This window comes from Anolis carolinensis, unplaced genomic scaffold (genome assembly GCF_035594765.1).
Source record: "Anolis carolinensis isolate JA03-04 unplaced genomic scaffold, rAnoCar3.1.pri scaffold_9, whole genome shotgun sequence".
In the NCBI taxonomy this organism is placed as follows: Eukaryota; Metazoa; Chordata; class Lepidosauria; order Squamata; family Dactyloidae; genus Anolis; species Anolis carolinensis.
The window spans coordinates 27910176-27924269 of NW_026943820.1; the positions used below are offsets into that span (position 1 = coordinate 27910176).

The 14094-nt window shown below is 46.9% G+C and overlaps 1 protein-coding gene across 1 annotated transcript; it reads left to right on the plus strand.

The window, feature by feature from the left end:
• The first annotated feature begins 2739 nt into the window (after window positions 1-2739).
• znf319 (zinc finger protein 319) lies at window positions 2740-11173 on the plus strand. Its single transcript, XM_008121239.3, has 2 exons — window positions 2740-2986; window positions 6657-11173. Exon 2 carries the CDS (start codon window positions 6896-6898, stop codon window positions 8750-8752), a length of 1857 nt encoding a protein of 618 aa, XP_008119446.2. The 5' UTR covers window positions 2740-2986; window positions 6657-6895; the 3' UTR covers window positions 8753-11173.
• Window positions 11174-14094: the final 2921 nt, after the last annotated feature.

Genomic DNA, 14094 nt, shown 5'->3' on the forward strand with positions numbered 1-14094 from the left:
TGATTATAATTTAATTTGGTATTTGTTAAACCTAATAAATACATTTCTGGCTCTAAATGGAATTTGATTTTTACTATTTCTTGAGTTTTTTCATGTATATTAGTCCAATACATTTTACAGTCTACATTACCATATAATGCAGTTCAGAGCAGATAATCTGGATTGCTCTACTGTAAATAAAATATCATTATTTAAATCACAATTGGTCCCTGTGTCTGTTATTCCTAACAGGTAATACTCTGATTTCATGGGAATTTTTATGTTGAAAATCTTTTGTGTTCATGAATTATTTCCCAAAATTTTGGGGTCCAATCACATGTCCACCATGTATGGTAATATGTGCCCACCTGAGTTTTACATTGCCAGCATTTATTGCTAGAATTTTTGTACATTTTACCTAGTTTTTGGGGGGTTAAGTACCACCGGTGGAACATTTTCAACCAATTTTCTTTCAAGTCCGAAGCATAGGTGTATTTCAATTTTTTTGTCCAAATCATTTCCCATTCTTTTAATTTAATCAGCCGCCCAATATTTTTCGCCCTTTTGATCATACATTTTATTTCTTCAGTTTCAGTGTGCCACTCTAATAATTTTTATAGGTTAATGATATTGTTTTCTTATTTGATCATAATAGTTTATCCCAGATAAACTGCAAACTCACTGCTATGGGATCATGGGAGTTGTAGTTTTGCAAGGCCTCTGCAAACTCAGTCCTATGGCATCATGGGAGTTGTAGTTTTGCAGGGCCTTCGCAAACTGCAAACTCAGTGCTATGGCATCATGGGAGTTGTAGTTTTGCAGGGCCTTCGCAAACTGCAAACTCAGTGCTATGGCATCATGGGAGTTGTAGTTTTGCAGGGCCTTCGCAAACTGCAAACTCAGTGCTATGGCATCATGGGAGTTGTAGTTTTGCAGGGCCTTCACAAACTGCAAACTCAGTCCTAGGGCATCATGGGAGTTGTAGTTTTGCAGGGCCTTCACAAACTGCAAACTCAGTCCTAGGGCATCATGGGAGTTGTAGTTTTGCAGGGCCTTCGCAAACTGCAAACTCAGTGCTATGGCATCATGGGAGTTGTAGTTTTGCAGGGCCTTCGCAAACTGCAAACTCAGTGCTATGGCATCATGGGAGTTGTAGTTTTGCAGGGCCTTCACAAACTGCAAACTCAGTCCTAGGGCATCATGGGAGTTGTAGTTTTGCAGGGCCTTCACAAACTGCAAACTCAGTCCTAGGGCATCATGGGAGTTGTAGTTTTGCAGGGCCTTCGCAAACTGCAAACTCAGTGCTATGGCATCATGGGAGTTGTAGTTTTGCAGGGCCTTCGCAAACTGCAAACTCAGTGCTATGGCATCATGGGAGTTGTAGTTTTGCAGGGCCTTCGCAAACTGCAAACTCAGTGCTATGGCATCATGGGAGTTGTAGTTTTGCAGGGCCTTCGCAAACTGCAAACTCAGTGCTATGGCATCATGGGAGTTGTAGTTTTGCAGGGCCTTCGCAAACTGCAAACTCAGTGCTATGGCATCATGGGAGTTGTAGTTTTGCAGGGCCTTCACAAACTGCAAACTCAGTCCTAGGGCATCATGGGAGTTGTAGTTTTGCAGGGCCTTCACAAACTGCAAACTCAGTCCTAGGGCATCATGGGAGTTGTAGTTTTGCAGGGCCTTCACAAACTGCAAACTCAGTCCTAGGGCATCATGGGAGTTGTAGTTTTGCAGGGCCTTCGCAAACTGCAAACTCAGTGCTATGGCATCATGGGAGTTGTAGTTTTGCAGGGCCTTCGCAAACTGCAAACTCAGTGCTATGGCATCATGGGAGTTGTAGTTTTGCAGGGCCTTCGCAAACTGCAAACTCAGTGCTATGGCATCATGGGAGTTGTAGTTTTGCAGGGCCTTCGCAAACTGCAAACTCAGTGCTATGGCATCATGGGAGTTGTAGTTTTGCAGGGCCTTCGCAAACTGCAAACTCAGTGCTATGGCATCATGGGAGTTGTAGTTTTGCAGGGCCTTCACAAACTGCAAACTCAGTCCTAGGGCATCATGGGAGTTGTAGTTTTGCAGGGCCTTCACAAACTGCAAACTCAGTCCTAGGGCATCATGGGAGTTGTAGTTTTGCAGGGCTTTTGCAAACTGCAAACTCAGTCCTAGGGCATCATGGGAGTTGTAGTTTTGCAGGGCCTTCGCAAACTGCAAACTCAGTCCTAGGGCATCATGGGAGTTGTAGTTTTGCAGGGCTTTTGCAAACTGCAAACTCAGTCCTAGGGCATCATGGGAGTTGTAGTTTTGCAGGGCCTTCACAAACTGCAAACTCAGTCCTAGGGCATCATGGGAGTTGTAGTTTTGCAGGGCTTTTGCAAACTGCAAACTCAGTCCTAGGGCATCATGGGAGTTGTAGTTTTGCAAAGCCTCCGCAAACAGCAAACTCAGTCCTATGGCATCATGGGAATTGTAGTTTTGCAAGGCCTCCCAAACTGAAGGATAGAAGTATGGGAGTCGTAGTTTTGCAAGTCCTACCCAAACTACATCTCCCAGGATGCCATAATGTCGAGCCATGAGAGCCAAAGCAGGGCCGAACCGCATTCCTTCTCTTTCCTCAACAGCCTCTCTTTCCAGGGAGCTCGGAAATGTCGCTCCTCTTTTTTTTAACCTTTAGACTACATTTCCCGGCATTGCTTAGCATGGAGGCCTGTCGTGAGGCATGCCGGGAGCTGTAGTCCGGGCAAAAGGAAGGGGAAACCGCCGCTGCGTGCGCTGCGTCCTGCGTGCAGTTCCCCGCAGCGTCCAAGAGGGGACGTCGCTCTCTTCCTGGGCGCCGCCCCTTTTCCTCCCCCCTCCTCCTCCGCCCTCGGCCAGAGTTTCGCTTCTCGGGCGCCGTAGCTGAAGAAAGGCCCCCTCTCTTTTCCCTCTTCCCCGCTTTCCCTGCGCCCAGCTCGGCGAGGCGGCTACGCGAGGCCGGGGATTGGCGGAGACGACTAGGCCGCAACCGGTCAAGGTGGGCTTTCCTCGGGGAAAGGATTCCCCGTTGCTTCCTTTCTTCCTTCCCTCTCTCTTGCCCTCCTTAGGGGCCTAATAAACAAAAGGCGGCCTCCCTTTCTTTCCAAGCCAGGCCTGGGAGAGAATATACGGGTTTGTTCCCGACGTTACACGGGGTAGCAACTTCTGCGTGGTTTTGGGACCTGTTCCCCCATAAATTCGTGGTTGGAAACCTCATTGAGAGGAGATTTAATTCTTATTATTATAGCAGAGTCTCACTTATCCAAGCTTCTGGATTATCCAAGCCATTTTTGTAGTCAATGTTTTCAATATATCGTGATATTTTGGTGCTAAATTCATAAATACAGTAATTACAACATAACATCACTGCGTATTTAACTACTTTTTCTGTCAAATTTGTTGTATAACATGAAGTTTTGGTGCTTAATTTGTAAAATCATAACCTAATTTGATGTTTAATAGGCTTTTCCTTGATCAGTCCTTATAATCCAAGATATTCGCTTATCCAAGCTTCTGCCGGCCCGTTTAGCTTGGATTAGTGAGACTCTACTGTATTATTATTATTTAAAGGTACAATTGCCATGTATTGAATTGCATTTTGTTCTGTGTCTTTCAAGAATGCCTTGCTTGATCTCTCTTGTTTTAACCCTTTTGTGCCTCCAGCCACAAGGAGAGGCAGATCAATAACACTATGTAACAATAAATAAACTATTTATTTATTTGCAGCATTTATATCCCGCCCTTCTCACCCCGAAGGGGACTCAGGGCGGCATACAAGTTATATGTACATACAATATATTATATTATTAGCATAGCACAATATAAGCATTATATATTACTACTAGCTGTGCCCGGCCACGCGTTGCTGTGGCAAAGTGGTGGTGGTGGTATTGGTTAAAAATTGTTGTGTAATTTTTATTTGACGTTATTTGTATTTTTTAATTAATTTTATTGTATGTTATCTTTTTATTTGTTATATTTTATTTTCTTGTATAATTTTTAGTTATTTTTTTTGTTATTATGGTATTTTATTGTATTAATTTTTTAGTGTTTTTAATTATTTTTTAGTGTTTTTTATTATTTTTTATTGGGTTGCTAGGAGACCAAGTTGGAGGAGCTTAGCCTTCTAACTGGCAGCAATTGGATAAAAGCAATTATTCCTCTCTCTCTCTAATTAGGACTTTATTTTTCTTTTCTTTTTGTTGTATCAACCAAGAGCCGTGGATGATGGGTTGTGTTGTCAAATTTCGAGGTTGGGGGGCCTGTAGTTTTGTTGTTTTGTTGGTCGCCGTGATGCCATCACTCTTTTATATATATAGATATTGCACTATACCACTATACAGTACTGCAGTATTAGTAGTAATATTAAATGTAATATATAATATACAATTATAATAGCGTATTATTATTATATATCAACGGGAGTCTCCCTTTCTTCTTTTCCCTCCTTCTCTGTTTCCTACTTGCCATTCTTCCTTTTCTCTTTCCTTCTTTTTTCCTACCTCCTTTCTTTTGTTCTTTCTTTCTCCCCTTCTTTCCTCCATCTGTTTTAGAGACGGCAAGAATAGGGTGAAAAGGATTCCCTCCATTTTCAGGATAGATAGAGGAAAGGAGAATTAAGGAGGCAAGGAGAGGATGGTGGTGGGGCACAAGTGGGTGGCTATGGTACCGTCAAATCTAAATTTTAGGGCAGTGGCCGTTTAAGTGACCTTGGTGAGCTAGATCCTGCTCATAGTTCGAGGATCCTCTGCTCTAATCTCATTGGAGGTGCATACTTTTTAAATAGGGAATAAACACTCTTAGTTGAGCATGAGAGACAGGGGACCCTTAGAAACCCAGAGGAAAGGGGGGAGGAGAAAAGTGTTGGTCCAGCTGAATAATAGTCAGGAAACAGGTAGGTTTCTTCAAGAATTGAACCATACCTGGCAGTCCAACAAAGAGGTCAGTGGCACAAATGGGCCCTTCCCTGTGCATCACTAAAAGTTCTTGAATCAGGCAGCTAAGGTGGAATATTGTATAACGTGTGTATAATCTGTGTTTCCTTTTTAATGATAAAATAGTAATAAATTTATTATCCTTGATGTGGGGTACAACTGAGTGAAAACAGGGAGATAAAACACAACACATATGCATATAGCCACATGCAGGCACGACCACTCCAATAAAGTGTGGGCTAAAATGCATAAGTTAGCATTGACTGGTTAGGCCTGGAAGAGTCAGGTCTTCATTTGAGATGATACAAATATTCATATTATAGTTTATGTTTGTGTTATCTATATTTTATTTTATAGAAATGTTGCAGAGACTGAGACATCTCACAGTTCTTTCAGGGATGGGGAGGTTTCAGAGCCGGTTCATTAATAAGCTCAGAAAAATCTGCTCTCCCCAGGAGTGAAGCATATTGCTCCCTCTTTATCGTCTTAGTATGCTTATTATATGCCCTCCTTTGTCCTTATCCTGGAGATGTAGGCCATCATAAACCCTCTGGGCATTATATGACCATTATGTCTAAAGCAAGTGTCGGAAGGCTACCTGGCCATTTTGAGGAAGTCCGCTTTATGTGGTTACCTGGCAAAGGGCACCTGTCGCTTTCAAGCAGCAATGCTAAATGCTCCCCCTTCCCTAGTTTTTTTTATGTGGAAAGTGACAATAAGCAGGAGAACCAGCCGATAAAAGGTTGCCTATTCATGTCTCACACCCATCAAAAGTTAGCTAAACAGCTTCCTTTTCTTATGATAAATGATCAACAATGGCAAAGATACTTACCTCTAATATTTCACTTTAACAGAAGTTGCATTTAACTGTTCAAACCGCAGGTTTGGAAAAGTATTCAGAGCATAGAAGGGAATTCCAGTGACAGTTCTTCCAGGATGGAGTTTTGGGTAGCCACACATTTCAAGGCTGGTGGCTGATGAGTTAGCTGGAATAGTTTAATGTGCCAGGCTGTAAACAGTTGCTAAATATTTTGGTAGAAATGAGTGGATTTGAGGGACCGGGAGGGGTGGACACAGTGGCTCTAGTTGTCAAAACTGAAGATACAACCCTTGATTATTTGACTTAACTTCTTTGGTCTGTTCATTTGTTACAGCTATGTGTATGTGTGTGTATATATATAGAACTCCCAGCCTTTCAGGACACAAATATTTGTAAAGTGAGTCATTTGTCACATATGAATGCCTGAATGCAAGAGGGAAGTGTTCATCTAGATCAAGCACTGGCAAACTCTAGCCCTCCAGTTGTTTTGGACTTCAACTCCCACAATTCCTAACAGTGGAAACCTCAGCCCTCCAGGGCAGGATAGAAATGATGGAAATAAATAAATAAAATTTTGGACTTCAACTCCCACAATTCCTAACAGCCTACTGGCTATTAGGAATGGTGGAACTTGGAGTCCAACAAAACACCTGGAGGAAGGGCCGAAGTTTGCCCATGCCTGATCCGTCCCACAACAAGGCATTGTCAATAAAAGGTCCTGCAAGGAAAACCCACCTGGATCAAGCACCTGAGGTGGCCCTTACCTGCCTTGCTTCTCTTCCTTGGAAACATACCACCTTGCAACTGGTTCTAACTATGAATTTGGGAAGACAGAGCAACTGATCATAAAGCGAGAGCATATTCTTTAGCAACACCAAAGGGGTCTCATCCAGCTTCTCTCCCTTTTCTTGCAGTTCCTCTTCCTTGATGTGTGCTGTGGACTGAGGTGAAGAAGGGCCTTCACTGGGTTTGTGCAGTATGTCCTGCAAACTGACGTCGCTCCCCGTTTGATGTGTAGAAAGGAGTCGCACTCCTTGGTGCCGGGAGCTTGAGGTCGTTGATCGCTGGGCGGCCAGATCTCCCTCCTCGTTGCTGTGCCTCCGCTGGGAAGCTGAAGCCCTTGTTGTGGAAACCCCGGTTCCTCTTCCCCGGCATGTCGGAGAGCTGGCAGCAGCCGCCACAGCAGCCTCCTCCACAGCAGCAGCAACCTCCCCCGCAGCCGCCCCCTCACCATGCTGGAGCGGCCGCCCTGCCGGAGCACCCCATCCCCTCGAACGCCGTGGCGGAGAACACCCTGGGCTGCGCCGTCTACGGCATCCTGCTCCAGACGGAGCCCAGCGGCCTGCAGCACCACCCTCCCCTCCCGACTGGCGGAGGCGGAGGAGAGCCCTCCCCCAAGTGCGGGGTCTGCGGGCACGACTTGGGGCACCTCTCCAACCCTCAGGAGCACCAGTGCCTAGCTGGGGGACACGACCGCTCCTTCCAGTGCACCCAGTGCCTGAAGATCTTCCACCAGGCCACCGACCTTCTGGAGCACCAGTGCCTGCAGGTGGAGCAGAAGCCCTTCGTCTGTGGTGTTTGCAAGATGGGCTTCTCCCTGCTCACCTCACTGGCCCAGCACCACAACGTCCACAACGGCGCCACTGCCGTCAAGTGCTCCATCTGTGAGAAGACTTACAAGGCGGCGGCTGCCACCGCAGCCTCAGCCCCCGATGAGCCGGCCCCACCACAGCAGCCGGCGTCGCTCAACCGGGGCCCCATTGCTGCAGCCGAGAAGCCCTACAGCTGCTCCATCTGCCAGAAGCCCTTCAAGCACCTCTCGGAGCTGTCGCGGCACGAGCGGGTGCACACCGGGGAGAAGCCCTACAAGTGCAGCCTGTGCGAGAAGAGCTTCAGCCAGTCGTCCCACCTGGTGCACCACAAGCGCACCCACAGTGCCGAGCGGCCCTACAAGTGCTCCGTCTGCGAGAAGGCCTTCAAGCACCGCTCCCACCTGGTGCGGCACATGTACGCCCACTCGGGCGAGGCCCACCTCTTCCGCTGCAACGTCTGCGAGCTCCACTTCAAGGAGTCCTCGGAGCTGCTCCAGCACCCCTGCACCCCCAGCGGGGAGCGGCCCTTCCGCTGCGGGGCCTGCCCCAAGGCCTTCCGCCGGCCCTCCGACCTGCGCCAGCACGAGCGCACCCACAGCACCGAGCGGCCCTTCCAGTGCGACCTCTGCCAGATGAGTTTCAAGCAGCAGTACGCCCTCATGCGCCACCGCCGCACCCACAAGGCGCTGGTGGCCATGGGAGGGGTGGCCGGCGTTGCTGGGGTCGGTGTCGCTGCTGTTGCAGCCGCTGCCGCCGCCACTCCCTCCGGGGAGCCGGAGCTGCAGACGGGGCCCTTCAAGTGCTCCCTGTGTGAGAAGGGCTTTGTGCAACCGGCCCACCTGCTCTACCACCAGCACGTCCACGGCATTGAGAATCTCTTCAAGTGCAACGCCTGCCAGAAGGGCTTCAGCCAGTCCTCGGAGCTGCTGCGCCACCGCTGTGTCCAGAGCGCTGAGCGGCCCTTCAAGTGTGCCGCCTGCAGCAAGGCCTACAAGCGCGCCTCGGCCCTCCAGAAGCACCAGCTGACCTCCCACTGCGCCGAGAAGCCCCTCCGCTGCACCCTCTGCGAGCGGCGCTTCTTCTCCTCCTCCGAGTTCGTCCAGCACCGCTGCGACCCGGCCCGCGAGCGGCCCCTCAAGTGCCCTGACTGCCAGAAGCGCTTCAAGTACGCCTCGGACCTGCAGCGCCACCGGCGGGTCCACACCGGGGAGAAGCCCTACAAGTGCCCCTCTTGCGAGAAGGCCTTTAAGCAGCGCGAGCACCTCAACAAGCACCACGGCGTCCACACCCGGGAGCAGCACTACAAATGCATGTGGTGCGGGGAGCGCTTCCTGGACTTGGGCCTGCTGCAGGAGCACAGCGCCCAGCACACCGCCACCGAGGCCGCTGCTTACCCCGTGGCCCCTTGCCTGCCCTGAGCAGACAGGAGGGCCGTCACCAACCTCCAGGCGCCCTTTCATTCAATGGTGAGGGGGAAAATCACACTCAGAAGTCCTTCAAGTGGGCGCAACGTAAGTGGATTCGGGAAAGGAAAGAGCAGCAGGCCCTGACGGGATTTGCATGCTGGCTGCTCAGACTGTGCCCTCCTTGCATCCCTCTCGTCGTTCCCAACTTGGGAACTTGCAACCACTTCAGCCAGCCTTGACAACCCAAGCACTGCATCCCTTTCCATTGAACTTCCCAGTCTCATTAGAATCCTTTCCAACACATGAGTCTGTCTGCGGGACGGAAATGTGATCCCTGAAAGGATATCACTGTGGTTTTTGAGAGGCAGGGTTTGCAAACCACAAAACGAGACAAGTGCGGTCAAGGATGGACTTGGTTCCCACACTGTATCCCCAGGGAAGGTTTCTTGCATGCACACACTGAGAGGTGCTGGTGCATGTTCTTTCCTTTTTGCCATGCATCTCTGGGATGTGGCGCCAATTTCCATGGTTTCAGTCATTCGAAACCAGCACCCTCCCCTCGCTTCTAGGGTTTTCAAAAGAAAGAGAGAAGACAGGAGGCCATGGAGAGGAGCGGGAGGACAGACTTGATATATTTATCGCCAACTTCTGACATGAGTATAACAGATTGGCTTCCCTGTGTAATTTCTGGACATCACAGTTAAAAGAAGGGTCTTGTTTACTTGCAACTGAAGCATTTGGGCAATGAGCATTACGAGTGCATCCGTGCGTCTGCGATTCTCAAGAGTGCCCTTTGGTCATGTGTCTCATGAGCCAGCGTTGGCATCGCTAAGCGCCTTTCTTTGAGACGATGCTTTGGGACTGGCATCTCTGTGCTTGTGGGAACATGCCTGTCTCTGCCATTAAAAGCCACAGCCCCACAGACACTATATCAGATAGGGAAATGGGGCCTTGGAAAGTTTGCGGATGTTCCTCTAGCTGGACGTTTTCTTGCCCAAATCCACCCTGCAAGTTGTGCCCTGTTCCAAAGAGACTGGAAAGGCAACTGCATCTCTCCTTTTATTTAGGACTCGCTTGCTTGGCCTTGGTTCCTTTCACGGCACCTCAAGATGTACAGAAACTAACTTTTATGGAGTTTGTCTTCATTATTTTTCATATTGCTTTTTTTCAAAAAAGCAGTTTAATATTCATTAAAAACCTGTGTAGCCCAGAATGCCCCCCTTCGATTCCTTACAAATTGACAGGTCACTGCATTTTGAGGCATTACCAAGCCATCAGCACATGTGCTCAATTCCTATTTCTGCATTCAGTCCTGAAAGGGGAATCCTCCCAAACCTCTTCTCCGGGGAGGAATTGTGTCTTTGCAGACAGGAGGATGGCTGGTCGGAGGGAAGGGCGGGCCTCCTGGGTTGCTGGGACCGGATGTTTGGAAATGGAAACGGCCCCTTTATCTGGACGACACATCGGAGAGTTTTCTTGGGAACGGCCTGGGAGAAGCATTCCTTGTTTTCCCTTCTTTAATGTCTGAACTTCCTTTCCTCTCTCGATGGGCCTCTATTGTTTCTGTGAAAATGTTTTGCAAATCCCAGAATCATAGTTAGGGCCCATAACCAATGGAACATGTTAGACAAGTTTGGGGAAAAGGGAGTTATAGTTCACCTGCATCCAGAGAAACTGGCCCACACCGACAATGGATCGGTACCAAACTTTGCACAGAGAAGCCGCATGACCAACTGAAGGGGTTTGTGGGAATGGGCCTTGATTCTGGGAGTTGTAGTTCACCCGCATCCAAAGAGCACTGAACCTAGCCAACAACTGATCTGGACCACACTTGGTACACAAACCCAAAATGGCCAACTTTAAATACTGGCAGGGTTTGGGGAGGATTGACCCACGATTCTGGGAATTGTAGTTCACCCACTCCAAACAGAATACATAACATTCAAAGACAAATCATGCCTTTTTCAAAAAACCCGGGTATCGCTGGGTCCTCAAACTATTAAAATAATAATAGTATAATAATTTATAATAATAACTAGCTGTGCCTGGCCATGCGTTGCTGTGGCGAAGTATGATGGTATGGGAAATAAAGTATTGAGGAATTGGTGGTAGTTAAGGTAAAGGGTAAAGGTTTTCCCCTGACATTAAGTCCATTATAAATGGGTTATATAGCTGTGTGGAAGGGCCTTGAGTCTACACTGCCATATAATCCAGTTAAAATCAGATAATCTGTATTTTATAGGCAGTGTGGAAGGGGCCTGAGGCCTAGCTCTGCCTGACCCCTGGGCTGAGTGGGTGGCTTGGAGACCAAGTGGGCTAAAACTATTTAGGTGCTTGTGATTTTCTTTTTTTCATCATTTTAAAATGTATTTATTTATGCAATGCTTTTGACATGAAATAAAAAGTGGGCGGAGCTTAGCCTTCTAACTGGCAGCAATTGGAAACAAACAATTATTCCTCCCCCTCTAATTAGGACTTTATTTTTCTTTTCTTTTTGTTGTATGAATGTAGAGGCATGGAGGAGGGGTTGTGCTGCCAAGTTTAGTGTTTCTGGGATGTGTATTAAAAGTCTAGTATAGCACAACAATACGGGAGATTCCTTTGAACATTAGAAAGAAGTTATTGATTGTAAGAAGACGTATTCAGCAGTAGAACTCTGTGCCTCGGAGTCCAGTGGAAGCTGGATGGCCATCTGTCAGGGGTGCTTTGATGGTGCATTTCCTGCCTGGCATGGGACTCAATGGCCCATGCAGTCCCTTCCAACTCTATTCTATAATTCTAAAAAAGGAGCCTCAACCAGACTCAAGAGGCAGAGAGTTCCCCTGTTGAACAGCTCTTATGGTCAAGAAGTTATTCCGAATATTCAATGGAATCTCATTTTCTGTCATTTGAAAGAAGGGAGATTCCACCTGAACATTAGGAACAGGGGTCCCCAAACTAAGGCCCGGGGGCCGGATGCGGCCCTCCAAGGTCATTTACCTGGCCCCTGTCCTAAACCCCTGGTCTAGATGGTCTTTGAAGGTCTCATTGCTTAGTTATGGCCTTATGAGACCATCTAGATGGCTTTTGGAGCTCACTTTTGTTACCTATGGTCCTATGAGACCGTCTAGATGGTCTTTGAGGGTCCCTTTCCTTACCTATGTTTTATGAAATTGTCTAGATGGCCTTTGGGGGGCCCTTTCCTTACCTATGATCTTATTAGATTGTCTAGATGGCCTTAGGGGGTCCCTTTCCTTATCTATGATTTTCTGATGGCCTTATGAGATCATCTAGATGGCCTTTGAGGGTCCCTTTCCTTACGTATGGTCTTATGAGACCATCTAGATCAGGGGTCCCCAAACTAAGGCCCGGGGGCCGGATGCGGCCCTCCAAGGTCATTTACCTGGCCCCCGCCCTTATTTATAATATAAAATTTTTATATCAGTTTTAATAATATAATATATTGTATATACTTATGATATTGATAATAATATCATTTTATACAATATAATACTAATTATAATACCATATAATAATATTTCTTATATGTTATATATTACATATAATATTACAGTATAGTGGTATAGTTCAATATAGTAATATATAATGCTAATATTGTGTTATGCTAATAATATAATATATTGTATGTACATACAGCTGCTCTGAGTTCCCTTCGGGGTGAGAAGGGTGGGATATAAATGTAGTAAATAAACGTAGTAAATGAATAAATAAATAATTTTAGACTTAGACTCACCCTGAGTCTGAAATGACTTGAAGGCACACAACAACAACAACAATCCTAATTAACCTGACTATCTCATTGGCCAGAAGATGGCCCACACTTCCTATTGAAAGCCTGATAGGTTTATGTTGGTTAAAATTGTTTTCATTTTTAAATATTGTATTTTTCTTTCGTTGTTGTTCTTGTTTTGCACTACAAATAAGATATGTGCAGTGTGCATAGGAATTTGTTTGGGTTTTTTTCCAAATGATAATTCGGCCCCTCAACAGGCTGAAGGATTGTGGACCGGCCCTCTGCTTTAAAAGTTTGGGGACCCCTGATCTAGATGGTCTTTGGAGGTCTCTTTGCTTACCTACGGTCTTATGAGATTGTCTAGATCAGGGGTCCCCAAACTAAGGCCCGACAAGGTCATTGACCTGGCCTCTGTCCTAAACTTTAGACTTAGGGTTGACCTAAGTGTGAAATGACTTGAAGGCACACAACAACAATCCTAATTTTGGACTATTTCAGCATAGTCCGGCCCCCCAACAGTCTGAGGGACTGTGAACCGGCCCTCCACTTAAAAAGTTTGAGGACCCCTGATTAGGAAGAAAGGCGATTCCACCTGAACACTCAGAAGTATGTGATGTTCATCTACCGTGTTTCCCCGAAAATAAGACAGTGTCTTATATTATTTTTTGCTCCCAAAGGTGTGCTAGGTCTTATTTTCAGGGGATGTCTTATTTTTCAAAAAATGAACATTTATTGTATACTGTACAGTAGTTGTCCTCACAAACCAACATAACCAAACCAGACAAACTGTGACTTCTGCCAAGAATTTCTTGTTAAGGTAAAGGTTTCCCCTGACGTTAAGTCCAGTCGTGTCCGACTCTGGTGGTTGGTGCTCATCTCCATTTCTAAGCCAAAGAGCCAGCGTTGTCCGTAGACACCTGCAAAGTCATTTGGCCGGCATGACTGCATGGAGAGCCGTTACCTTCCCGCCGGAGCGGCACCTATTGATCTACTCACATTGGCATGTTTTCGAACTGCTAGGTTGGCAGAAGCTGGAGCTAACAGCGGGCGCTCACTCCGCTCCCGGGATTTGAACCTGGGACCTTTTGGTCTGCAAGTTCAGCAGCTTCAGTGCTTTAACACACTTCGCCATCGGGGCTCCTGAATTTCTTGTTACTACCATTATTTCCATGTACAACTGGTATGTACATTTACCGATCCTGCATGCTCTGGTGTTTTGTTTGGCGGGCGCCGGGCATGCTTGCAAACAAAAACTTTGCTAGGTCTTACTTTCGGGGGAGGCCTTATATTTAGCAATTCAGCAAAACCTCTGCTAGGTCTTATTTTTTGGGGATGTCTTATTTTAGGGGAAACAGGGTAGTCTCCATCTAAAAATGTCTTTGTTGTCCTGTAACTCTGAAAAGCATCCACTCCTTGTCTTCATTTATTGACTCCCAAGATCCTGCAAAAATGCCTGGTTCCTGGGAGGCAACCGGAGCTTATTTAAGTCCGAAGCCACCCATCCTCGAAACCGACAGGATGCTGAAGCTGGATGCAAAAGTTGGACACCGTTGGGGGCAAAAGAAAGGCCAAAATGGGGAAAACCCACCCGCCTCCCTCGCCTTCCCCTTTGCTGCTTCTC